The sequence below is a fragment of the Tyto alba genome, unplaced genomic scaffold (assembly GCF_018691265.1).
Source record: "Tyto alba isolate M040663 unplaced genomic scaffold, T.alba_DEE_v4.0 Super-Scaffold_45, whole genome shotgun sequence".
NCBI lineage: Eukaryota > Metazoa > Chordata > Aves > Strigiformes > Tytonidae > Tyto > Tyto alba.
In genome coordinates, this window is record NW_024881321.1 from 1,177,246 (window position 1) to 1,205,189 (window position 27,944).

General features: G+C 43.7%; 1 protein-coding gene across 2 annotated transcripts; it reads right to left on the reverse strand.

Annotated features, from left to right (window-relative positions):
* Positions 1–4,978: 4,978 nt before the first annotated feature.
* On the reverse strand, positions 4,979–27,944 carry LOC122154741 (28S ribosomal protein S31, mitochondrial-like). Of its 2 annotated transcripts, XM_042806164.1 has the most exons (8): positions 27,814–27,893; positions 27,028–27,143; positions 25,338–25,628; positions 24,505–24,663; positions 19,370–19,516; positions 16,247–16,320; positions 11,854–11,997; positions 4,979–5,336 (listed from the first exon to the last, which is right to left on the reverse strand). In XM_042806164.1, exons 3-8 carry the CDS (start codon positions 25,472–25,474, stop codon positions 5,125–5,127), a joined length of 873 nt encoding a protein of 290 aa, XP_042662098.1. In that variant the 5' UTR covers positions 25,475–25,628; positions 27,028–27,143; positions 27,814–27,893; the 3' UTR covers positions 4,979–5,124. The 2 variants fall into 2 exon arrangements, with proteins under 2 accessions (XP_042662098.1, XP_042662097.1); XM_042806163.1 differs by lacking the exon at positions 27,028–27,143 and having other exon boundaries at positions 27,814–27,944.

Sequence of the window (27,944 nt, forward strand, 5' to 3'; positions counted from 1 at the left end):
CCCTACGGCTGCTGGCCACGCTGCTGCTTCTCCTCGCCGTGGCCGCAGCAGCCGGGAGCTGGCAACCCCGGGGGAAGCTCGGGTGGCCCAGTGATGGCCAGGGCAGGGTCGCCCCCGGAGCAGCACCGGGGCTCGCAGAAGCCCAGCCTGGCTCAGGAAACTCCTTCCTCCCCCCCCCCCCAGGGCCAGACCTAGGCTTGGGTCAGCATCTCCACCACCACTGCCAGCGTTCCATACCCTCTCCCTCGGCGAAACCCCCCTGGCTGCTGCCATCCATCTGAATTCACCTCGACAGGCATTAAAAACTTCATCTGACAAGCAGGCACTGCTATGCGACGGAGCTAAAAGGCGAAGGGGGAACTCCCCGGGGCTGGATGCTATATCCTGGTTTCTTCGCAGGGGCACAGCTCATTGCTCAAGGCTGCAAGACGACTTTTTGCAGGTAAAGAAACAAAGCGGGCTTTGGATACCACATGCCAGCAGTTAAGCTTCTCCAACACATGGCTCGACCCCATCACCCTCAGATCCTTCCTGCCACCCAGGCCGGCCCTTCTAGCTTTCCTTCAGGCTTCCAGCTTTTCTTTGAGTAAATATAGAGCACACGTTCTTGCACGAGTGAAACACTGGATGCTACACGTATGCAACTCACCCCCGAGGGAGTTAGGGCACCTTGATGTGAGCAAAGCCTTGCCCCTTTTTTGCCAGGAGCTCTGCTCCCATTTTGGGGTGTCACTTGCACCCCTCCCCAGACGCCAGCGCTCACCACACCGCTCCTCCACGGGCCACACATTCCAGGGCACAATCAAACCTATTGTGCCGCTCTAAAACAGTTTTTGCTTTAATCTGCCGGGGGGGGGGGAACAGCACAAGGATTTTCTATCTAATCCAATAAATCTACACTGACATCTTGTGGAGACCATGAGGCCAGAGCGCCGCAGCCTCTCCGCAGGGTGGGATTTACACCCCCGCCAGCAGCCAGGCTTCCAAAGCACCCCACAGGTGTGTCCCTGGTGGAAACCAGGCCCTGCGATCTCAGAAATCGTCCTTCCGTGCCCACTAGCGTTGTTTTGCTAAGCGACCCTCCCACACCTAAATAAAATCAGACTATTTACTTTTCAATCCTCACTGGAAGCAACACCGTGACCCCTCTTGCATAAATGCGGTGATGCTTCAGGCTTCTCATCACAGCACAAGCTTCCAATGAGAAGCTAGCTTCATCCTGGATTTTTAATATCTCTATAAGCACTGGAAGAAAATGGACCCAAGTAGCAGTCCAGGACCTGTTTAATGCTCCTCTTCATGTAAAAATCCATGGTTTAAGCAAAACTGAATGCAGTCTGGGAACACGCTCAAGATTTTCCTCCCTATTTACCCCATTCATTTGACCTCCTCTGCTGGGTCAGAAGTGTTAAATTAAGCCACTGTCATTTTTTTTTTTTTTTTTTTTTTTTTTTTTTTTTTTTTTTTACACTGCTCTGTTAAGTGTTCAGGGAGAACCACCTCCCTGTTAGGCACAGGCCACATCAATGCCACGATATAATTGCCTGGTAGGGGTTAATGCCAAGAGCTGAAATCCCAGCACACATAATCTTGCAACCAAACCATACAATCATTGCTCCGGCTTCTTCCTAATACCACACTGGGGAGCAAACACTCATGCTTGCTCCATAGCGTGGCAAAAAGCGCTTCATCAAGTCCGATTTCTAGCAAATCATTCATATCAAATAGGTTTGAGAAGACTGAAGGTGCCATCAGATGTCAGAGATGAGCTTTGGGCTGGTGCACAACCCAAGGGGCTGGCATTTACCTGCGCTGCATTAACACAATAAATTATTCAGCCCTTCATGGGGTTTTCAGCCAACTCACTCCTGCCCTTCCCTTTGGACACCTCTGAGAGGTCTGATTTTTTTTCCAGCCCCGTTTCTGACTTGTCCAGTTGAGGAGGTGGCCAACGCAGAGCTGGCTTCAAGCCGGGTTGTGAGCAAGTGCTTTGGATTTAACTGAACTTCAATAACCAGTTCAACCATTGGCAGAGCAGGGCAAGATCGGCCCTTGGGAAGCAGAAATGAAGTTGCAGGAACAGCGACAGGCAGGTAATAAATGTTATGTCTTGAGCTTCTCCCCACTACGGGCCCCCTCCGCTCCCCCCCGTTCTTCCCTCGGTCTGCCAATGGGGGGTCACTGCCCTCTGCCAGGTCTCCTACCCACCCCAGTGCCTCCTCCTCCTCCCAGACGGCCAGAGACCCTCTGGAACCACTGCGGTAAGCACCGGATGGGTGGAGAACTGAGACTGCCCAGGTGGGATGGAAAGCAGGGGGAAAAAGGGGCTCGGACTTCTTCACAGCGTAGCAGCCAACCTGGAGAAGCCGCAACCATCACTCACAGTGCCACCAACAGCCACCACCGTCGCCAACGGGGAGCCCTTACGCCTCCGCGCGCAACTCCGCGGCAGTTCAGCCATCTCCACTCAGCAAGATGTTCTCCTCCCGCTAAAAAAAACCTCCACCTCAAAAGAGTCCATAGACAATGTTCCCCACGATTACACCTCCAGGTCAGTCTGCTCCATCTTTTCAGGGCAGCATCAACTGCCCAAGCCCCTCCAAAAAGCCAAACAACTTCCCAGTGCAGGTGGCAGGGAGGCAGCGTATTAGCAGCCCGTTAACAAGACCCCTGCTTCGTGCATGAAGAAGGAAATGTAGGACTGCAGAACATAATAAACATCATTTAGCATTAGGATCTGTCCAAGGCAGAGTCCATTTACAGGTAATGCCACCTACTCAGTTGCAAGAGGGGGAAAACCATCCGTCCCAAGAAAAGCCCGAATGACTCCAGCACGGGAATCAGTAGCTGCAGCACCGGCTCCGCTCTGAACAACGTAGACAGCTTTTATCTTGTGGGCTGCAAAAGAAAAGGGGTGATTTTTATGCCTCCAGCTGATTAATCCGTCAGAAATGCTTTAAATTCCTGCAAGGCTACTCTTTTGGGACTACCAAGCTGCGAACACCCCAAAAACATACAAGCGCTGCCACCTGGGCTCTCTTACCGCGCCTCGAGCACTCTCAGTAAGCACCCACATATATAAACAGCTAGCTCTGATTATTCAAATCCTGTTGCCTAGTATTAACTCTCAAATCTATATTTAAGCACCTAAGTAGGAATTACCACAGCTTCCCAAAGATCCTAAGCACCAAGAGCTCTTGTTAAGAGTTTGCCCAAGTACTGACCCCCTGATGAATCCGTGCGAATGACAACCCTCATCTCACTCCTGGTGCTGTGAAATTCAGCACTTTCATACACAGGTAACGCTCCCAAGCCTCTTCCAGCAAGAGCCAAGCTTGTGTGTCCTGTCCTTCGTATCAGAACACAGGTTAGATGCAAACACGCAGACTTTTAGGGACAGCTCCTCCGTGGTGAATTCAAAGTCGTGGCACCTCGTTTTAGAAAAAGGCTGGAAATACAGCAGAGCACAGGCTGTGCGTTATAGTCTGGTAGAACTTTGGGAAGACTGGTATCTTTGAAGTGAAACATATCTGGGCGTTGAACCAAAAATTAAAACCTAGTACTAAATGGAGGTACTCTGATATAATTCTCACTCTTCCCCTTCCAAAGTCAGGAAGCCTCTGAAAATTTCTGCAGAATTTGAACCTTGCTGTTCTTACAGCTAGAAAGTCAAAAAGCTCCTTTTCCTTTCCACAGCCCGAGCCTTGCCCTTTCCCAGAGAGGCAAAAATTACACCCTGCAGATGAGCAGAACACAGCAACAATATTCCAACTCACAGGAAAAGGCCAACTACCTTTGATTTGCTTTCTTGAAATTCTGATTTTAAAATCAGTTTGCGTATGAGCTCAGTGTGTTACCTTCATTGCCCAACTTCCGCCTTGAGTTACAAAGAAATGTGAGAAAAAGATAGGAATGTATTTATAAGGTCAATAGCTGCTGAAGTAGTTGCAGTGAACGCAAGAGAACAAGGAAGTACACAATAGGTAAGGCTGGAAATGCTGTGGAGAGTTAAGCAGGGAAACATAATCCGGGGTTCTGAATGACCAAGTAATTCTGGGTGAAAATTTAACGAAAGATAACTGAAGTAATTGCAATTGCTTAACAGACACGAAGGACCGTACACATCTGATTAGGATAAAGGATCTTCTAGAAAATATGAAGCTACTTCACCAACCTTAGAGGACTAGGCAGAACACAGCAGAGGCACCAGGTGACAGCAATCTGTAGGTGACAACTCTCCTTGCCAGCACGGCCGAGTCCTCTCCTCCCCCTGCAGATGCAGGCGGTAAGGCCTCAGCCCCAAACACTGCGGCAACCAGAAAACTGCCTGCTCTAACCCAGCAGAACTTTACAGATTACCTGGCAGCTGGAGCCACTTTTAAACAACAAATACTGATGGAAGTTTGGTCAAAAGCTTCAGAATGGATTTACGGATGGTAGGAGAGACTTCCCGTATTATTTTATGTAACTCACCAGTGTTACGCTGTGCCCACGTCTCAGGAATGCAACAGCCTTTCGTTGAGCGGATGAACTAACAAGCACTCGAATGACTTGGTCGTTACCGAAATTTTTAAAAAGAACCAATAAAGATAATTAGCGAGAGGAGGATAGAAAGGATTAATACAATCCAAATACCACAGTATTTAATGAATTAGCAAAATTAATTGTTATTATCTCCATAACAGCTTTTCAAAGTTAGAGCTGTATCAGGAGTTTTTAAAAACGAAAGCACTGCACATTTTCCAGACTGGGAAAGACGATCAGATCTGTCAAGACACACACCAAGTGTGAAGGCTGCAGGAACTGGATTTAGACCTAGTCTTTTCTACAGTCAAAAGATCTGTTTCAAATTTAAGAGACCACTATTTTGATAAACTAAATTTTAAATGCACATTACACAAAAAACATACTTTTCGGTTTTCGGTTCCTTCTTTTGTTGTCAAAAAAAAACCTACAAATACATGGACATACACACATGAAAGCGTGACCTTTCAGTTTATTATTTAAATTACAACTTTCGGGTCACATGATTGCTATGCACTAACAGTATTTATTTCCATTACAAGAAATCATCAATTTTAACGTAATGATTCTTCATTTCAAGGCTAAGCACTTTCCCAAGTCTCAAATCTCTTGAAGAAATTCCTTCTTTTCCTCAAAATACTTCTGAAACCACTCAATATGTTCAATCTTCTGTTTAACACTGAGGTACGGGTTTTTTGAAAGCCCACAGATGACTAGTTCCATGAAGTGTCGAATAGGTCCTTGCTTAGGAAAATCTTCGAGGTGTTTCTCCAGAAAGATATGTTCATGAAATTCAGCATCTTCCTCCATCCCTAACAGAAGGGACAAACAAAAACCCAAAAAAACATACAAACAAAAAAAAGTTATCATCATAATATAACAGCAAATATAAAAGTAAAAAATTATGTAGTTTGCAAAAAAGACTTAATTAAAATTAACGGTTCTGTGCCTTTTAATTCTTTTGCATAGTTAAGCCAATCACACAGAAGTGGAAGAAACTGCAGAATTTTAAAGCATTAATTTCTCCCTCCACTCAAAAAATGTCAGTGTATATCATACTCCTGTCTACCATATTACTTTCATTTTGTGCTCTCATTTATAAGAATATTTAATTCATCTTTCTGGCTGGTAATCTTGCTGAAAGTTGATGCCAGCATGGGAGCAGGGAGAATAAGTCAAAAAATAAATCAATTTTCTTGCTAATAACTTGTTTGTTCAACACACGAAAATTTTGATTCATCATGGCTACCATCTTCTAGACTGGGGACACTTTCTTAATAAATTCTGTAAGAGAACACCGATTGCCTAAGTTCTTCAGAATATTAAAGAATACAAGATAGTCGTGAAGAAATTAGGCAACTTTATCAAGTATCCAATACTGAACAGCTAACACACATCTGCATGTTTATTCCAAGTCATGCTTTTAACGTCCCAATGCTATCAAATGGGCAAAGAAAATTGGGGGTTTTTAACACCTTCCAAATCTGTAAGTGTATGCTGATGTAAAAGCATTGTGTATCTCTGCAGCTGCTACTTTTAAGTCATAACTAGCATAAAAATGATGCATTCAAAAGCATCCACAGGAGCATGGGGCAAGGGATTACTGCAGATCTCCAATCAAGCACAGCTCAGATCTCACGGTAAATTTTTGTTCTGTCCTGCGGATTTCCTCTGCTGTTGTTCATACCATGATGCTAGCATACACGAGACAAAGACTCGGAACACAAATTCCTACATACAGAAAAAAGGCTGCTTCCACAGTTCCCAATTCTGAGATTAAAAAAAACAAGGCAAACTTGGATCTGCAACTGAAAGATTTTTTCCTCAGTTAGGGATACATGAAAATTTTCAGTTGATCCCAATTTGCTATAGATTTGTAAATTACATTTGCACCTTTAAGAAAAAAAATCTATTACTAGAGAAATATATTGCATATGAACATCTCCAGGTGACAAAAATGGGAAGTCTAGACCATAAAAGTACATGGTTTTCTATACTACCTAGGAAATTATGTATTATTTGACAACATTAAATCGGTAGTATTAGAACTGAAGTAATTAAGCCATGTCAGTCCTAGGCTCCCTCCTGTGTTAGAGCTTCTACAGTTTCAGAAGAAATGATGCACACCTCTGGGACGGAGGAGTCTCTCAGCTTGTATTCATTAAGGCTGCACTGTTTCTTTCCTGCTTTAAACTTCAGGTACCGCAATATCTGAAAGAGCTGGGAAATACTTATATTTTTCCCAGAAATGTGTGAGTGGATCAATACCAGCTACATGCCACATTTATCTCCCCTGTCCTTGAAAAAGAAAGCACGTTTCCTTTTTCACAAGTTCTCTTCTTTTTCCTTTAAGTTAAAAGGAACAACAACAACAACAACAACAACAAAAACACACAAAAAAAAAGGTCATCTCTGCTTCAGAAGGTGTGTTTCTGCTGTGCTTGGAAACCTCTGTCCCCTTACAGAAGCACAGAAATTGTCCTTTTACCATGCCACCCACACTGACTTTCCCCCAGCAAGGGAAGGTGGAACCTCACTGTCCCTGGATGTTGCTGGTTGCTTTACAAGCTAACAGCCTTTCCAGATTTCCATACTTTTGCTGGTCACAAAAACCCAAGAGAACTAAAGCAATGAGCACACTACTGAAAGAACCTGGCAGTAGAGTTTGGCCTTCTGGATGCTCTTCTTTTGGGGACTGGTACAGGGTATCAGGAGAGATTACGTTTAATTAATAATTTCACCAATTTTCACCTCTAACGTGAAAGAAATAAAACTATTTATAGTCTCACAAAGATGCGGGTCAGAAGAAAATATTACATCATATATTTCCATCTCCCGTTTGTCAAAGACATGACACATAGTTTAGGGATGAAGTGCTAGGTCCAAGCATTTCAGTTAAACCGCGTATTTCAGTCCTCAAAAAAATACAGTGTGCATCACAAAAAGAAACCACAATTGCCCAAAGCATCAAAGGCCGAGCCCTCTGGTGGGAAATGATTAGATGAGATACGCTCGCGTGGCTCCCCCCACCCCCAGCAAGCCATAACTCCTGCTGCACGAGAACAAGCAGCCCGTCCCTCAGCCTCCCCTGCACGGTCCTCAGAAACCTCATCTGAAAGAGCATGCACGGTGGGACTCTAAGGTGGAGGATTTTCTTTATTAAAGCAAGAAGCCACTCACTCTCAATATCCTATTTCCAATCCCCTTCACACTACAAGACAGAAAGCCTGGGGAATTTCTCTAGCTAAAACACTAACCCTTCCACGCCATGACCCCTTAAAGATGACATCTCACATGCGGATGTCCACCCGTATGGGGAGTGTTGCTGACATGCTAGAAAGATGACCAAGTATCCTGACCTAGTGGAAGGGGTCCCTGCTCATGGCAGAGGCTGTGGACCAGATGATCTTTAAAGGTCCCTTCCAACACAAACCATTCTAGGATTCTAGGAGCTTTCGAATGAGATAAATTGTGCTCTTACAGCAGGTCCCTAGAATAGACCCAGAATTAGTAAAAGCAACCCCTCTAAAATAGTTGTGTAATGTTTGCCACCTCCCTTGGCAAACTGATCCAATGCTTCTCTGCTGGGAAGAGCACCGCAGCAAAACAGGACTTGAACTTTTGCCTACAGAAGCCATCAGAGGCAACCGAGGCATTAATTTTCCGAGACTCCCCTTAAACCTATCACTTCTGTCGTAACAATCTCTGGCCCACCAAAAGCATTTGCTCCTCAGAGTGAGGTGCTAAAGCAAAGTGGTACCAGTAATCTGCACTGTCCTTTTTAACAACTGCATTCCTCAGGATTTGAGTCATCAAGGCATAAATGCGCATAAATCATTTTTAAAAGTGGCAGAAATCAACGTTTTCCCCAACTTCTTCCCATGGCAACTCACGGAGCAGAACTGAAGCTACTAGAAGCAGAAGAGGCAGGCAGAAAGGAGGAGGAGTGACAACGATGTTTCGCAAGCTATACTAATGGTTTGCTAATCTGGTAAAAATTAATCAGAGCTCGGAGGGAAAAAAAAAGTAGTTTTCTGCCTAAGAGTGACTTCAGCTGCATCAGATAAGGGAAAGGAGAGGCAGGCAGGAGCAGCCAACAGGGCAGAGGGGAACAGGGGGGAAGACTGCTACTGGCCACTGCAGCAAGCCAGCATGTCTAGCCACATCTTCTGGCCTTCACACCAAGGCCAGGGACGTTTTAAAAGCCAGGACCTTGCCCTGATGCCGCAAAGCGCAGCACAGTGCCTTGCGAAAGCACTCTAACGAGAACACCAGAGATGCTCTGCAGCCAAGGGAAAGTTAAGCACTCTCCCTTCTTTCCGATATTCCATTTAAAATTTTAAAGGCTTTCAGAATGCTAAAAGTTGAGTATATGTGCTTCCTCGATAGAAAATGTCATTACAGTTATGTTTTTAAAGCCGCGTGCTTGTGGCATAAAAGAAAAATCAGATGTTTCTTGCTACAGCACGAGCTGAGGTAATGTCCTCCTATTGGGGGAAATGACTGTTACAGAACTGCAAAATTAACAGCAGGAAGGGGCATCTTTCTTTTGCAGAGCCACTGAAATTACAGTAGGTTGATATAACTGGAGCAAGGTTCTCAAGGTTTTAACTGAGTTTTGACACACCTGATCCGATTAACAGCCCGTGGCTGGCAGATTGATAGGATGGAATTTACCGACTTGATATTTCAACCTGAGAGGTGATAGATTTTGGAACGCCGCACTGGAATTTTCCACATGACTAGTCTTTGCGGACAAATCAATAAAGATTCTTGTTTAAGTAGATGTAAAGACTCTTTGTCCGTTCGCCGTCCCACCCCAGACAGCACGGTTCCGGCCGCGTTGCTGCAACAGAAAAACCATCGGCCGCCAAAGACGCCTGGTCCACTTACAGCCCCAGACAGCAGGGTTCCAGCCACATTACAACAACAGAAAAACCATTGGCCACAGTGGTTTTAAGCCTGCAAAAACATGACTAGAGTATACTCAGATTTCTACATGATGGAACAGATCAATTCTGGGAGCAGTGATTAAATTCTGTGAAGAAATTGCCAAAATAGGATGAGAATAAACATTAAGAAACAATGAACCACATTATGCAATTTGCAACTCCGTATAGGACAGATTTTCAAAAGACTCCCAGCTTCAGATACTAACCTGTTTTGCTTTTGGTCACTGAATCATTCTAAAGTAGTTCTGTTTGATGTCTTCAAAGTCTTTTTTAAAAAATAAAACCACTGCCAAGCTCCCCCTGAAGTTGTGAAGTCCCCTTTCCTGAAGTGTACACTTGTGGTGTGTAGTTGTTCTTCCTTTCCTTAACATTTGCTCTCTCTCTGCTGGCTTAACTTCACACAGAGTTTGGTTTGTTTTGGTTTGGTTTTTTTGGGGTTTTGATTTTTTTGGGGGGGTTTGTTTTTTTTTTTTTTTTTAATGGTAATAGAATTAAATACAGTGCACAAAGATGTCTAGTTAAGATAGATGCCCAGAGTGAGTGAATATTGTGACTGCTTGTTCTTATGAAACAGCCAGAACAAAGGGAGCAAACTGTTTAAGACTCGGCGGCACGGATATGGAACTGGCAGAGAGCTGATTAGGATCCAGCTGGTCACTTGGTCTGAGAGCCACACGGAAGAACAGAATCAGCATTATGAAACCCACACCCCAGTTTTAAGATTCTCCATCCTCTGCTAGAAGCTTCTGTAAAGAAGTTGCATAGTTAAAGGTATTATGTAATAGACTTGAACGGCCTTTTGGTGTTGAAAGCGGAGGGAGGGAGGGAGGGAGGGAGGGAGGGAGGGAGGGAGGGAGGGAGGGAGGGAGGGAGGGAGGGAGGGAGGGAGGGAGGGAGGGAGGGAGGGAGGGAGGGAGGGAGGGAGGGAGGGAGGGAGGGAGGGAGGGAGGGAGGGAGGGAGGGAGGGAGGGAGGGAGGGAGGGAGGGAGGGAGGGAGGGAGGGAGGGAGGGAGGGAGGGAGGGAGGGAGGGAGGGAGGGAGGGAGGGAGGGAGGGAGGGAGGGAGGGAGGGAGGGAGGGAGGGAGGGAGGGAGGGAGGGAGGGAGGGAGGGAGGGAGGGAGGGAGGGAGGGAGGGAGGGAGGGAGGGAGGGAGGGAGGGAGGGAGGGAGGGAGGGAGGGAGGGAGGGAGGGAGGGAGGGAGGGAGGGAGGGAGGGAGGGAGGGAGGGAGGGAGGGAGGGAGGGAGGGAGGGAGGGAGGGAGGGAGGGAGGGAGGGAGGGAGGGAGGGAGGGAGGGAGGGAGGGAGGGAGGGAGGGAGGGAGGGAGGGAGGGAGGGAGGGAGGGAGGGAGGGAGGGAGGGAGGGAGGGAGGGAGGGAGGGAGGGAGGGAGGGAGGGAGGGAGGGAGGGAGGGAGGGAGGGAGGGAGGGAGGAGGGAGGGAGGGAGGGAGGGAGGGAGGGAGGGAGGGAGGGAGGGAGGGAGGGAGGGAGGGAGGGAGGGAGGGAGGGAGGGAGGGAGGGAGGGAGGGAGGGAGGGAGGGAGGGAGGGAGGGAGGGAGGGAGGGAGGGAGGGAGGGAGGGAGGGAGGGAGGGAGGGAGGGAGGGAGGGAGGGAGGGAGGGAGGGAGGGAGGGAGGGAGGGAGGGAGGGAGGGAGGGAGGGAGGGAGGGAGGGAGGGAGGGAGGGAGGGAGGGAGGGAGGGAGGAGGGAGGGAGGGAGGGAGGGAGGGAGGGAGGGAGGGAGGGAGGGAGGGAGGGAGGGAGGGAGGGAGGGAGGGAGGGAGGGAGGGAGGGAGGGAGGGAGGGAGGGAGGGAGGGAGGGAGGGAGGGAGGGAGGGAGGGAGGGAGGGAGGGAGGGAGGGAGGGAGGGAGGGAGGGAGGGAGGGAGGGAGGGAGGGAGGGAGGGAGGGAGGGAGGGAGGGAGGAGGGAGGGAGGGAGGGAGGGAGGGAGGGAGGGAGGGAGGGAGGGAGGGAGGGAGGGAGGGAGGGAGGGAGGGAGGGAGGGAGGGAGGGAGGGAGGGAGGGAGGGAGGGAGGGAGGGAGGGAGGGAGGGAGGGAGGGAGGGAGGGAGGGAGGAGGGAGGGAGGGAGGGAGGGAGGGAGGGAGGGAGGGAGGGAGGGAGGGAGGGAGGGAGTTCTCTCCTTTTTGGCAGCAGCCAGTCCTCAGATCAGCCAAACCACCTGCAGGACTTCACCTGAAGAGTGCCAGAACGAGTTTATTTGAAGCATCTCTGATTTGGGACGGTTGGAAAGCTGTATTTGTTTACTATAAAATGCATGACTCATAGCTGAAATACTATGCTAAAACAGTCAGGTCATAATATGCTCTAACTCTCAATAAAGATAAATATAGACAGATAATAACAGTTAACAGTGCACGTACCAGCTTCATTGTCAATTGGGAACTCCCACAGTATTCCTTCTTTTGTCCACTGGATCATCTCCTCAAAACCGTTGCGGGGAGGCTGTGCAGTTACTGCTGCAATCTCCTTAGCAAATTCCAGATCCCAGATTGTTGGTGGAGATACTAACAAAGACATTTTGTAAAGATCTGTTAGTATGCCAAAGAATTCTCATTAGTTAAAACAAAGTCCTTTAACCTCTACAGAGACTAATACTTTCATCTGCAAATTTTTCTGCCTTAAGATGCCAGCATCACCTTTCTCAAATGAGAATCCTCTCTTGAAATCAACGTCCATTAAAATCTCAAATGTCTGGTGAAAACATATTCTGAACTCCTAAGGGACAATTTATCTTTAAGCCTTTCACACAGAACAGGAATTTAATTCTTCCAGTCCTTTTCTCCTTTTTGATTTTCACAAATTGTACATACAACAAACTCTGACCTTGACTGGTGCACTCTGCTAAAGGAACCTTGCTTACTACAGGAGTTTCCAGGCACTTCGCAACTATGCTCTCCTTCAGGGAGACAATTCAATACACAGATGATGGCAATTTCTTCCCCAACACTCATAAGCATCCCAGTTTTGTCTCTTGGGCTTGAAAAGCCCCGATTTCCTATCCTTCTCCCCAAGTCAAACAGTCCCTTTTAAGGATGCATCTTTCCTAACACTTTTTTTTTTTTTTTTTTTTTTTTTTTCCCTTAAATCAGAGTGTACTCACAGGGCAGCAGAGCTGCTCTTAAGAAGCTCCTGCCCCTCCACCCAGGAGCACTGGTCACGAGCCCAGACTGAACCGCACGGCTGGAGCGAAGGGAACAAGCTGTCACGGCGGGACAGGGCGGAAGGGCTGGGCGTGCCCCGGGCCGGGTCTCACGAGCTGGCCCAAGTCCCCATTCCCCTCTGTTTTCTTGTCTCCCCCCCGTTATCAATCCACCCTCAGCTCCCTGGAACAAAGATCTTGATGTGAATTCAAATCCTACGGTCCATTTGAAGTGGATCATGGCCAATCAGCTATTATTTTACCACTCATAAGTGTAAGGATCCGAAACTTAAGATACAAATTCACCTGTGGCTCAGTGGCTTACAACTCAGTTGGATTTAAAAAAAAAAAAAAAATTTCCCCCCTCCTTTAAAAAAATAAACAAAATGAAAGGGCAAACAGTATTTTTATGTACTGAAAAGGGTTTTCATTTTTTGTGTTAAATCAGAAGATACTTTTCCAAATTAGTTATTACTTAGCAGGGAGATTTCCAGATCTATATTCCCTAGTTGCCTACTTCTATTTGAAGGCTGGAGGCAGGAATAAAATACAGATACAAGACAACATGAGAAACCATGCCGGAATTAAATTATTGTCTACATCTTTAAGAATATCTTCTAATAATGCGCAACTAATAAATCTTCTAATGGAAGAGAGCAGAAACTATTTTTTTCAAGCTTGCAGCAAAGGTAATAAAGATTTTATTTTCACCTCTGTGAAACAGAAAAGAATCCTTATATTTTACGTTAACAGTTATGAATAATTTTTTTTCAGGATGCCAACATACTTTCCAGTTAATATTCAGGTTTTCAAAATAAATATTCAATACATAACACAGAACTTGCTGTTCTGTCATGTACAGACAATATTTTAATTCATTATCTCCACTAACACGAGCCAAGAAAGTGAAAGCAAATGAATCAAGGTATCAAGTATCACACTGGTATTTCCAGAGATTAACACAAAACAATTTTTGGTCATCAGGCTTAGCCAGTAAGCCAAGTAATAAATTTCCTGGATTAGAATATATTGTAGATTTCCTCCAGGCTACCTAGAATCGAACAAGAAAACACCACATAAAAAGCTGAAAGAAGCTTAATTCTTTAATTACAGGTCCAATAAACTCCACTTGCTCTCTTACAAAACTGGAATGTGCACAAATTGTGTGTTAAAAAAAAAGCGTATCTCAACTTTTTATCTAGGGTGACTACTATGTGCTATTGCATCTGCACTGGGCTCATGCAAAAAAAGAAAGGTGAAATTCCTACCATTCTACCTGAGAAAATTTGATTCAACTCATAGGCCAGTTACTTGAAGACCCTATTTGTCAAGATAGATGAAAACAAACACTGCATCATACATTATGTTTTTGTATGTAAAATGGGCCTATTTTAAGGAAATCGGCAGTCTTAAAAAACAGCAAATCGAATCCCCTTCTAATAAGCAACCTTCATAGTCCACCACAGAGGGGGCTGCATTCAGAAAGCTCACAGCTGCTTGGAAATATGCAAATAGCACTATCTGACATTTTACTAAATAGGTTAAGTAAACAAATTAATTTCTCCCCAGCGTTTCAACTGGGGGGGGGGGAAAAGGAAAAAACTACTGAGATAGAATCTGGCAAAAACTAACAGTCCTACTCTTGAAACGGAAACAAATGCATATAATTTTCTAAGGTATCAGAGAAGAATACTATTTCTGCAGCTGCTAGCTTTATATATAGTTCTAAGTCAGCACACTGGAATACAGTCTTTTTTCTAAAGGGCCTCTGAATAACTTAGGGAAATCGGCCTACTAAAGACCAGTGCTAACAACGCACAGTTTCATTGTTCAGGAAGAAAAGTAGGGGAGTTCTTTACATGGCTCGCCCATATTCACAAACTCTTGGCCAAATCCCAGTCTGCAGCAAAGCTAAATCGCCATGCGCCAAAGCCGTCCCCGTGCTGCGGCGCTGGCTGCTCCCGCAGAGCTGTGCCATTCAGTGAACAGGACGGTGAGTCACACCTGGCTTTTGTCATCTTACGTGAGTTTTGGCATCTGTATTTGGAGGCTAAGAAACTGGCTGGACGGTCGCACCTGGAGATCAGTGGTCAACAGCAAAATGTCTGGATGGAGCTCAGCGACAAGCGGCGTCCCCCCGGGGCCCGTACTGGGACCAGCAGTGTTTAGTGTCTTCATCAACTTCAGAGACAGCGAGATCGAGTACATCCTCAGCAAATTTGCAGCTGACACCAAGCCGAGTGATGCCACTGACACGCCTGAAGGACAGGATGCCAGCCAAAGGAACCTGGACAAGCTTGAGAAGCGGGCCCATGTGAACCTCCTAAGGTTCAACAAGGCCAAGTGCAAGGTCGTGCGACTCCTGATATCAATACAGCTGTGGGAACAGCCCCGAGGACTTGGGGATCCTGGTGGCTGAAAAACTGGGCGTGAGCCAGCAATGGGCCTTCACAGCCCAGAAAGCCAACTGACTTCATAAAAAGAAGTCTGGCCAGCAGGTCAAGGGAGGCGATTCTCCCCCTCTGCTACGCTCTGGTAAAACCCCACCTGGAGTGCTGCAGCCAGCTCTGGAATCCTCAGCACAAGACAGACAGGGACCTGTTGGCGTGGGCCCAGAGGAGGGCCACAAAAACGATCAGAGGGCTGGAACAGCTCTCCTATGAGGCCGGGCTGAGAGAGTTGGGGTTGTTCAGCCTGGAGAAGAGAAGGCTCCGGGGAGACCTTACTGAGGCCTTTCAGTGCTTAAAAGGGGCTTATGAGAAAGATGAGGCCAGACTTTAATAGGGCCTGCTGCAATAGGACAAGGGGTAACGGTTTTAAACTAAAAGATGGCAGATTCAAACTAGAAATTTTTTACAATGAGCGTGGTGAAACACTAGAATGGGTTGCCCAGAGAGCAGATAGAAGCCCCATCCCTGGAAACATTCAAGGTCAGGTTGGACAGGATCTGAGCAACCTGATGTAGCTGAAGATCTGCTTATTGCAAAGGGTCGGACTAGATGACTTTCAAAGGTCCCTTTCCAACCCAAACCATTCTCTGATTCTAAACTCATATGAAGAGCTTTACAGTAGGTAAAGCGAGGTGTCGTTTGTCAGCCGCTCACAGGGTCTTTCAAACTACACCTACAACACTAAACAAGAGAGGGCCACAAAGCAATCAAATGATTCTGGGTTTTCCCCACCCTACTCATGCTTAGCCACCCATGGGGCACGCTTGTTTCCCTAGGACCACAGCCTTCTGTTTCTTTGCCATAAAATGAATGCAGCAAGTTCGCAACTTGACCAAATAAGCTACTGGAGCCAACACACCCATTCTCCGGGCTGGTTTTACATTCCCAGAAGACAGACTGGCCTTAGGGACAAAAAGCCAGTTTTACCCTTCAAGTTCAGCAACAGACTTTCCTGATTAGTACAGAAAACACTGATCTATTACACTGCATGGAAGTTTTGCTTACTAAAAAAATCAGAGTTACATTAAAGTATTTGGTTTTTTATAATTCTGAAAGCAGGAAGTTAACAGGTCGTAAGTCTCCTTCACAACAGTCAATTTCTTGATATTCTAAAAATTCAGATCTTGGCTTCACAGGGTTTTTCATTATTGAATTTCCACTAACCTGTTTCCAGTCCGTTTTCTGTTTCTTTAGAAGCCTTAGTGAATATATTAAGCCGCCTTCCTACTTTGAGACTTCTATAAACAAAAAAGAAAAATGATATTTAGTATTTCACAACACTTCACAACATTGCCAGATAACAAATTTAAAAGCACAAAATATTCTCATGAACAGATCTCTAGAGAAAAAAAAAAAAAAAAAAAAAGGAGATAGTGTCTCTCACTAAATCCTCAGGCTTTTAACCAGAGAAAGTGTTTATGACTTTATTATTTGCCTGCAACAGAGCTTCCCAAAACATTTCCCAGGGAAAGAATGAGCATAAATCAAACATTATATTTGCAGCCATCTTCTACTGAAATATTTAGGATTCTGAAAGCAGCTAAACAGTATCAAACCACAGTACTCAAGCAATTTTACAAAGTTGCAACTAAAAAGTGAATCTGGTGATTTGGGCTTTTTCCCTGTAAAAAATATTGCACAATTCAGGAATAGAAAAGGCAACAGCTAAACCAAAAAATTCCTGCCTTATGACATAAATAGCCTTTTGGAAGATTTCATAGCCACCTTCTCTGCCATATGGCAAACACACAAAGTATATCTGTATATTTTAAATAGCATCACCCTGATGCTCTCTCTTCTGAACATAAAAATATTTCACTCTGATCATCTATTTTTTAAACATATTTATATTTAGCATAAACCTATACTGAAAAAAATTAAAAATCCAAGAGTAATCAAAATAAACTTTCTTATAAACAGAAACAAAGAGAAAACAATGCCTTTACTGTAAACACACTGAACTTTAGAACAAATCATTCTTTTAATCATATAATCTTCCAGATTTCCACTGAAATTACAATAGTTCCTACTTTATATTATTACATATCCACTGTTACCCTGGCAATACTTGCCCTTCCTGACCTTAAAATTTTACCTCTCTGGATTTATTGCAGATTTCTGATGGCCACAACTACTTCTGCAAACCTGCTCTTGTCATATTACATTTTACTGATGTAACTACCCTGGATCTGTTTCAGCACAGAGCAGTCTAACTACAGAACCTTAAAAGAATGTTGATTTAGGATTGCATTTTCCTATCTGTAATTCCCAATAACATTGGCTGAAGATACAAGCATGACTTGGAAGAACATTTATTTTAAAATTACTAGTTCAAATTACCATAAAGCTACACCACTCATTTCACTGAACTCTACTAACTTGATTTAATCTTAGATCCTCTTCCCAACCTGCTCTTTTCATATTATCAATATATAAGTATACCTGTTACAATCTTGAGGGATGCAGGAGGAAACTCAGGACTTAAACTGGAGGCGGTTTGCTCATTACAGGGATTTTAAAAGTATTTTAGAGTACTGCTCCTGAAGTTATATGCCAAATACAGTTTCATCACACAAAGAGGGCAAGACAGCTTCTCACATGTCATAAATTTAATAAATGTTCTCAAACATAAGTGAAATTCACTTTGCAGTATGTTAATAAAGTTCAGCAAAGATATAAAATAACATACACTGTACAAGCATGTAATAGCTCAGGTTTTCAGTTCATGCTTCTAGATCATATTATTTCTATTCTTTCAAACTTTGAGAAACTTTTAATCCAACACTTTATTTAAAGTATTTCTCATAATCAGTCAAGAATCACAGCGCATCAACGAAGTTATTTTCATGTGACTACCAACTCTGTTAATTATCCCTAGATTAAAAATATCTAGAGCTATTCAGCAGCTGATAATAAAGCCAGTTGCCTTGCTGCTCAAATTGGCAGCTTATATATAGCTGAATGAAAACCCCAGGACAGAAATACCTAAGTCGAGAGGGCTTCGTCAAGAACCCTGTTCCACTTCTTCCCTTCAACCTCCGTTACAAGGAGCCCCTCTGGCACTTTCGACAAGCTTTGCATCAGGAAGAGAAAACACTGCTTTCTGGCCTCACAACAGTGCGGAGGCCCAAGAGATACTTCCCTAACACACCTTAACAGTTTGGCCGTTCAAGAACAAGGAAGCTCCTCAGTAACATTTCAGCAAGCAGGTTAAGTTCTTTTAATGACTGGCTATAAGCCGCCACTTTGACGTTTCTGCATGATCTACCTGGCCCAAGGCATACATTCCAGTTTGTTCCTTATGGGAAGCCACAATTTTTTATTTGTGATATACTGAAATAGATGTCTCAGCCAAAGAGGGCTGAACATTGTACATCTCATCACCCAAAAATTTAGGGGGTTTGGTTTTGTTTTGGTTCTTTCCTTAGTTATCTAAATTCTGTCCTCAGTATTATCTATCTAAACACAAATTACTCCCTCAACTTCCAGCCCCTAACCCCAAGAAAAGGGGATTAATTTGCAAAATAAATTCATGATTAGAGAAGTTAATCTTACAAAAACAGAACCGCTAGAGAAAGAACATATTGAGAAGGTATGCGCTGATGAGCTGCCATGGGAAAATCGAAAGACTACAGGCAAGAAAACACAGCTTACAGCAATAAAACAAAAAATTAAGAGCACTCCTTAATTCATTAAGAAATAGACTGGCCACAAACCAGCAGCAAGATAAATTTAAGAAGTGTCCTGAAATCGTAAGTTAAAAAGTTCATTTCATAAACAATTATAACATCACAGACAACAGAGAAATTAATCACAAAATGACTTATTAGTTGCAACAAGGTGGTAAAAAAAATAAAAAAACCCTTTAAAATCTCTTTAAAACCCTAACAGAATGGATGAAACTTTTCTAGATACAAAACATTTATCGAAGTTTTCCAGTAGATGAAAGTAAGCCTTCAAAGCCTCCATTTCCCAAAAAGTGGTACAAAATTGTATTATGCATAAGTGAGAATAATTTAAACTAGTTAAAACAAACACAGTTACATTTCAGCACCATGTCTTTTTAATTATCTAAAATTATTTGATTAGCTGCTTAGCATTAACTAGTGCGTTCTCCCAGAAGTTTATTTCAACCCTAACAGTACTTTCCTTGAAAATTACTTAAGTAATTTCTTTAAAGCTCTGAAATACCATGGTAACATGAATACATACAACTAAATTTAATATATTAACCATTAGTAATTGATTGCACACTCCTTCTATTGGAAGGGAACACAACAGTAATACCTTCTGGAGTCAAAAGACTGAGATGACAATTTTCCAGGCTTGATTCTTTGACCATCCTCATCCATCTCCAAGGAAACACGTGCGGATATTCTCACATCTCTCTGAGCTGGGGACTGCCTCTTAACTGCCATTTCTGAAATAACATTCCTGAAATTAAAAACATGAAGCTAAGAACTCAACAAAGCAAGGAAGTCTGTCATAGGTACTAACCAGAAGCTCTACTCTCAGTTGGTTTCATAAGCCCCTGTAAGACAGAATTATACATTCCTTACAAAATACACCCATTTTTGAGTCATTAAACATTCAAGTCTTACTTTTTAAATCACATCAGTCGTTACATTCTAGATAAATGAAATGAAAAGTGCTATTTTAACCTACTAAATCTACAATGAATGCTTTCTTTGAATATTATTTAGTTTATAACTAAAAAAAAGTGTCATATATCTGCATACCAATATTCACAAAGTGCACTAGGTATGTTTTGCTTAAGTAAACGAGGAATTTCTCCGGATATAAGGAATACACTGAAATAGAGAGGTATAAGTCACCAGCTTTTTGGACAGGAACCAACACTGCCCAGGGACAGAGCTGTGCTGCTACAGACCAAAAGAAAGCTTGCCTTCACACATCACCTGACGTGGGTCAATCATGCCACCCTAATAAGTAGGTCACCTTTCCTGAACCACTGCAACCTCCAGCATTGCATAATCATATTATAGCATTAACAGACCACGTCCTCCTTTGTAACTCTGTTGTCAAAATCATTCGTGGAGAGCAAATGCTCTGATCTCTTCCAGTGCTGCATGCAGCGCATTCTGAACGCTAAGGACAAAACACACCACCTTGCTGCCTCCGCCAGGCAGTGCCCTTAACTGGTCAGTCTGTTGGCTGGCAAAGACCAAAGCTGGTAATTCTTCCTCACAGCTATCCTCTCCGCCCAAGCGTTTCCAGTAACACGCAGTCATCCAAAATTGCAGTGCTCAAGTTTTAAGACATAAATACGGTCTCAAAAAATAAAAACAGGCCACGTAAAAAATACTGCATACCCATTTTATGAAAATCTGAATGAAATTCAAACTATGTCTTTGGCAGCTTAAGTCAAAAGAGATTTTTACTGACAAGAAAGAAATACTTCTGGAAAATTGTAAAAGCTAATTGCCACAGCAACACAGTAGGATTTCTCTTCTGTCTTAGATGTGGTTTCAAATGGCAGAACAAGAATAGCACAGCTCTTCAAGCACCTATTCTGAAAGAAAGGCAGCTGAAAACAAGTTTTAAATAATCTCATTTTAATCTTAAAGAAGAAAGAATCTCAGATTAGTTGCGTATCCCACACTAGAAATTACTCTATGGAGAGCCTACTGGCATTAGTTAGCTGGTGTTGGGCCAGAGGCTTGCCACACTTCTGAGGGTCAAGGGGACATAATTCATAAGGTCAGCCACACACAGCCGAGCCCAACTGCCTGACTCGGCTGCCACCTAAAAGGCTGCAGTGCTCCCCTGCTGCAGGGGGATCAGGCTTGCTCAGAGAAGCTCTCCTCACGGCTGATGTTGATTTATTTGGAGTTTTGCACAGTAGGTCTGGACAGACCGTGCCACCAAGCTATCAGCACACGTGGTCGATCTTATCGTATTTCTCACTGGGAAGTCCCAACGTCACACTATCACTGGTATATGAACATTTCTGGCAGGAACATTCACCACTCCATCATTAAAAGTGACCCTGTATTAACTAAAAATAAAACTACAAAGATGTTTTAACGCCTTCTGTAACAAAAAGCATCAGATTCTGAAGTCATACTCCAACTCCAGTTTATCTACTGTGGTTAGATACTACCTCGTGTCCCAGCATGAGGTTGAAAACCTAAATTCATGAGGTTAAAAACCAAAGTTCCTAGATACTCCTGCCTTCCAGAGATGGGAAGAGGTAGAGCCTTTGCAACACCCACAAATTCTCTCTCCTTCCTGATTACCAACCAATAATTATAATACTAAAAATGGAGACACGAGAAGCTGATAGACTCTAGCCTAAAGCTCTGAATTACTCTTCTTCTTCTTCACCCAGAACAGGAGCTGAAATTTCCACGTGTAGCGCTACAGATTTTATTTTGGTATAGTGCTGTTGTAATTTCCACTGAATGAAACTTCATCCCACGCTGAGAAAAATAAATTCCTGTATCGTTAATATTTTCCCCTCCTAGCGAACACGCTGTCCTCACACTGTCTACAAAACAAGGCAACAAGACAACTGCATACAACAGTGACCTCTGGAGGTCATGCCACAATTCGGGAAAAAAGTTACTACAAACCAAGAGAGCTGGACAATATACAATTTATTACATATCAAATCTCAATAGCAGTACCCCAGTTTTTTGCAGTTGAGCATTTAATGTCTCTACTGCTTGTAAAGTTACCTCATTTTTAAACAGTTTTAATAACAGAGGGATATATACTGGCTTTTACAACGTGTCAGTATATTGAATACAAAACTTTTCTGTAAAAAATTAGAAGTTAAATCGCTCGTATTTTCTTGTTATCAAATAAAATTCAACACAAAATAATCACGTATGAATAAAATTAATTGTCTTCTAATAAATTAAAAGCATTTTAGTGCCTTATGTAGACTGGAGTATTCTGGAGTATAAAGTCATGTCCAAGCACATCTGATGCCTGCTGGGCTTTTTAAAATAAAAATTTTAACACGCTGATCAGAAAGCTGAAAGTACCACATTTATCTCAGAGTCTGACTGTGAAAGGTTACTATTAACCAAGTTTTAAGTCATGAAAATCAGGAGTTGCTGGTCTTTCTTGAAAGCTCACGCACCGATAAGAGTTTCAAATTGTTACCTAACCGTTAAGGAAGAAAATGGAACTTTTCAGCATATTGGGGGGAGGGGAGGAGAGACACACACACCACAACTCACACAGAGGTGAGGAAGTATATTCCCAGGGGTAAACAAGCTAGTGTACAAAGCTGCCTCCGAGAGTACAACTTGACAACTCAAAGCACAGCAAGCCAGCCATGACATTCCTAGCCAACCAAAGAGGCTGGTTTTGGTTGAGGAAAATGCATTTTTTTAACCATTTTTTAACCATAGTGATTCATGCACAAGAATGTTATAAAATATTGTAGTAGCACATGTTAACCCATCAATCAACTATATGGAAGTACCATACAGCTGCAGGCACTTCAGCTTTTATATTTCTAAAAAATTTAAACTGTCAGAAGAAAAAAAAAAAACTTTTTGCTTATACAACTTCCTTAGACACCTTCTCTCTTCCACAGCAGTCACAGCTGGCTAAGTGCTTCAGGAAAAATGCAGTGGGTGGTGAGGACAGCAAGCCCTTGATGCCAGTAGGCAGACAAACCACATTTAAAGAACAGTATGTATACCTTAAAGAATAGATGCAGGCACGTATGAGGTTAGCCTCGGCATGCATTAGCTCAGTCAGTATCAGTACAGTCCTCCAACATCTTATCAGGTACTGAAGTAGGTCTTAATTACGTTTAAGTTGGCCACCCACAGCCAATGCCATTATTAACACAACTGTGTACTCTGCTCTTCTGTAAACCACAATGACAGAGATGGAACGACCTCACTGGGAATTAATAGTTTAATGAACATATGTTTTATATAAAAATAGTCCTTACTTATCCTCCTTACATTAGGAAGTGTCTCAAGTTTTTGGTAATACTGCACAGAAAAAACAACAACAACAAAAAAGATCAGAGGTCTGGCTGTTTGGTGTAAAGCTATTCGTTTTGGCTCCAAGAGCCCCTGGGGAGAGAAGCTTCTGTCAAGTTCCTCAGATCTCCTGCATTCATGCTGAAAGGACATTATGAAAACAGACCACACCCCCAGGCTTTGGAGATGCTTGCACGTGCTACCTAAAACTATACTTCCTCCTCAAACAGCACAGATTTCACACATTTGGAAAGAATTTCATTCTGCTCTCCACAACCACCATTAGCGCTCTTGGTAGACAGAATCATCAATACAGGCTAAGCTGAAATGGAAACTTGCACAATTTCTCTCCCTTTTCCCTGGACAACCTCTGAAGAACATGCATCTTGTTTAACAAAGTTATTCACTGACCACTGTGCCTCCCAATCTATCTGTAACCATCTAACTCGATCTATTCGCAAGCACCTGTCACACCATTCCTTAGTATTCCCTCCCATAAAGGGCAGCCATCAACCACAAGCATTATTAGTTTATTGGCTACTCTGTTTGCAGTTCGCTGATAAATATACAAAGCAAATCCTTTATTGATCCCTAGGAGCAACCTACAAATAACAATACAATAATGGGCGAAACTTAAATCCTGGTTTGGGACAAATTAATTTTCACGGAATAAAATAAGATAAGCAGCTTGCAGCTCACAAACAGCCATAAGTAAAGGTTTCAAAAATCCTATTTTCCTGAAGATTTTCTCTGACATTTTCTGTTTAGTTCAGCATTTCACCTGGATTTAATGCCTTATTTTCTGAGTAGTTATATGACTACTAGCTGGAAAAAAAAAAAAAAAAAAAAAAAAAAAAACCAAAAAAAACCACGAACGAAAAATCTGTCTTCAGCCATCATCCAAAAGAGCAGTATCCACAACTGTTTTAGTTTCCAAACAAATGTTTCTCATCTGCTTGAAAACCACACTGGAAACGGAGTTAAGCCAAGAGATGAGTTTCTTAGGTTGACTGGAAAGTTTTGTAAGGAAGGGTGGGGCTATAAATAGAGCTGCTCTAGTTCAGTTCTGCAGAGCTGTCATGAAAATTCACCAGTCCAGACAGAACGTCTGAAATGTCTACAAATCCATCCATTGTGTGAGAATTTTGGAAACTTGGGGGAAAAAAAAAAAAAAATCTGTTATTTTGCTACCCTGTCCAAGGAAGTAATGGTCCTGGGCAGGGAAACAATTCCATTTCTGCAAAACCATTTTAGAACGAGGATGGCAAAATTTAGGGAGTTCAGTATAACCAGACCAATGGTGTTCCCAACAGTCGTTAATTCCAAGGGTAACCTGTCCAAACGTATCTTTTAGGGCCATTTTTCCAACACAGAACCCAGTCACCTTCAAGATGATATTGCAAAATCGGAATTTCAAACATTATTGAGAGTAAAATTCAATAAACAGACCGTATGTTAACAATTCCCTCCTTTTTCTGTATATCTGTGGTTTCTTCGTGTCTTCTTAGTTGTGCAAGTAGTTCTGATTCTGTCTGCTTCTTGTTGAACGGTAGGGAAGACGCAACTGCAGAAGCAGCCTCCACCAGTTTGGGATTTAAAGGCTTGCCTCTGTAAGAGACACAACAGATACAGAAAAAACAAACCAAAACAAAGTGCCTTAATATATTTAGTCATTTCCTACCGTCATTTTATGTCTTAACTCAGAAGTTACAGTTACACATTATCCCAAATGGGAGCGGCCAGGGGGTCGGCTGGGTTTGCCCTATGTTGCAGTAATCGTCAGCTGCCAAATGACACTGAGCACCTCTTGTTCTCAAACCTGTGAAAATGGGAGCCCTGTGCCACTGCACAGCCCCTGGGGCGCGAAGCTCGAAGACCAGAGGCAGCATAGAGCCGGGGGGTCATGGCCATGCTGGGACACACAGCGGCGGGGAGCCACTCGCAAGACTTGACAACCATGGTGCCATTCGCAAATTTTTTATCTTCTTCCTCAGTTTTATTGTATTTTATCTGAACAATATTCTCCCCCTCCTGTTACAATAACCTTCCGCAGGCAGATGCTCAGTGCAGAAAAGGTAGAAAGTATACAGTGTCTTTTGTCCAGATTCTTCCCTGCGATTTACTGCAATCTACATCTGTACAGCACATTCCCTTACAAGATTCTTTTCCATACTTGGAAATGATGTATGATGCTATTTTTTGTCCTAGATAATTAAAAAAAAAAAAAAAATCTGAAAAAAAAAAAGGAGAAAACAGACTAACAAAAGTTTGTTATACTTTACCGCTGGATGTCTTCTGTAGTTTGCTGAAGCACAGCATGTTCACTGTCCGGGCCTTCCAGCTTGTTTGTGTCTTGCTTTTTGACTTCACGTGCTTTTAACTGTTGGAGTTTATTCCTGTAGCTCACTTCTACTTTCATATTACCAATAATGTCTAGCAACTTCTGCTTTGGTGTTTCTGCTGCACCCTCCTGACTCTTCGATGCCACTTCAGTGGTGCTGTCGTTAGAAGCAGCAAGTTTATCATTCTCAGTAGAAAGCACGCTGCTTGTGCTGAAGAGTTTCTGTATTTTGCTAGATGATATACAAAGTTTTAAAAATAAATAAATAAATAAAAATCAGAAGTTACAACTAGGGTCCAAGGCTGAATTTTGTATGTCTACAAAGAAACCATCAGTTACAACTGTCTAGGCCTAACCAAGCGCAAACTGAGCGTGTTCAGTACATGTCAAACATGCACCTTTTGACTTTTGAGAAGAGCCATTTAAATCTCCTGATTATTTATAGTTTCTTCATCACAAAAAAAGTCAAGTAAACAACTTTATTTCCTCCACAAATAAAGTGTGTTTAATCTATGAACTTAAAACTTTTAAAGTATCTCTGCATTAGGCAGCAGACAGTTTCAATCTACTGGTATCTGATACTTAAAATTCATTAGTATTACAGAAAACTCACTGAAACTCTTCAAATGAGGCAACAAAGAGACCACTCCTAGCTGCCTGAAAAAAGACTGTACACACACATCTAGCTTCACATCGTTTCACACAAGTGGCACTACTATGGATCACATTCCCCTACCCTACGTCCTGCAAAATAGCAGCCAAGCATTTGTGCAGCCATATGAGGAAATGGATCCTCCTACAAAATAACCCAGTAACAAAAAAGCTGTTTTGGTTATTTTTCCCTCTGGAACAGCTCCTCTACCTAGTTTACCACATTACTGCAAAGTAGCTAAAATTGGCACAGTGCAGGCAACTATGTGAAGCCAGGGACAGCAGGGAGCTGATCAGGATACTGCTGCAACACAGACACAACTGGATTCTCTGGAAAAACTCCCATAAATTTCAAAGAACTCTCTAACACTTTGACTCTTTAACATTCTAAAATGAAATGTTAAATCTTTAAATTCACAGCTACTTGTTTAGTTTAAAACTCACCTTCAAGTTACTAAAATAAGGGAAAAAACCCTTACAATTAAATATTTATTTCTATTCAAAATAGAGGGCTTCAGTAGATCTTAAAACACTTCAACAAAACTGAAGGAATTTTGACATACCTTACGCGCACACACACACACACACCCCTCTAGCTAAAAAGGAAAAATCTGCTTTTGTGCTTTTTGTGCTTTTGTGGCACCAGATTATTTCAGTCACTCCACACTTAATAAATTGTCGGCATTCAATTGTCAGCATTAAACCCTAAATTTTGACGTGGAGAAGCAAGAGAGAAATTTAAGGAAGGCTTCGGAACCACATTATTGAGGAGATGGTAGGAGCCCTGCTGTTTTACACTGAGCAGCTCCCCACAGATCTTTTTCAAACACATGTTTTTCATTAATTCAGGCTGCACACTCCTTAAAACTATCCATTCAGAGATCTCTGCTCACACCGCCAGAAAAACACAGCAAGACTGCAAGCCTTAAACATTTATAGCCAGTAGCACACTGCAGTCTGCGTTACTGTATTTCACCTACCATCAGGTTTGCCTTCTGCTTGGAAGCTGAGGCTTAGAGAGCAAAACACAGAAGAAACCAGGCTGCTTTATACGAGAGGCTATCACAGTATCAGCTCGTTCAAAATTATTGAGGAGCTTTGAATGAATGAATGAATGAATAAATAAATAAATAAATAAATAAATAAATCGATCAATCACACAACTTACTTTTGGATAAATAAATAATTACATAAATAGATGACTTTTCATTAAGCGCAGTTAAAAGTCTTTTAGTACAAATAAAAACGAACTTCCAACTATTACTTCTGGCCCGCGCTTTGGGCAGGTACCCCCGCCGACACGCAGCACCACTCTGCTCCTGCCCACGCTGCAAAAATCACGCTCGCAGCGTGTCCTCCGAAGGAAGCAACGCAACCCAAACCGCTCCCCTCGGCCCCCACGGCCCCGGCCCACGGGTGCCAACACCACGCAGCCCCAGCCGGACAGACGGCCTCGGGCCCGAGCCCCCCCCACGCACCCGGCAGCCGAAGGCCGGGCGGCGGCGGGCGGGCACCCCGCACCCCGCTACAAGCGCCACAGTCGCGGGAGAAAGTCGCTAAAAACACGAGGCCCACGGCGGGCCGGCCCCGCCACCCGCAGCGAGCAGGAGCGGCTTTACCCGGGGAGCTGAGGGAGCCTCGTCCCCCCTCAGAGAGCCGCGGCTCGGGGCGACGCGCGGCGCTGCCGTGGACACCGCCCGGCAAAGCCACCCACCCACCCACCCACCCTCTCCCCCGTGTGAAGGATTCACGGGAGGCGACGGTACCTCTGCGGCCTCCCCGCCGCCTCCCAGGAGCGCACGGCCACGCCGGCCCAGCCACGGACGCGGCCCCACATCGCGCCCAGGCCGCGGCGGCCCGTCCTCCCGGCGCTGCCGGCTGGCAACGGGAGCTGCGC

What these genes read in the sequence shown, in the direction of transcription:
- LOC122154741 (XM_042806163.1), bottom strand. Translation starts at nt 27,884, where the DNA reads ATGTGGGGCCGCGTCCGTGGCTGGGCCGGCGTGGCCGTGCGCTCCTGG. An exon ending in GCGGCGGGGAGGCCGCAGAG is followed by an intron (nt 25,629 to 27,813) that starts GTACCGTCGCCT and finishes TATATCATCTAG; the next exon opens with CAAAATACAGAAACTCTTCA. An exon ending in ACTACAGAAGACATCCAGCG is followed by an intron (nt 24,664 to 25,337) that starts GTAAAGTATAAC and finishes TGTCTCTTACAG; the next exon opens with AGGCAAGCCTTTAAATCCCA.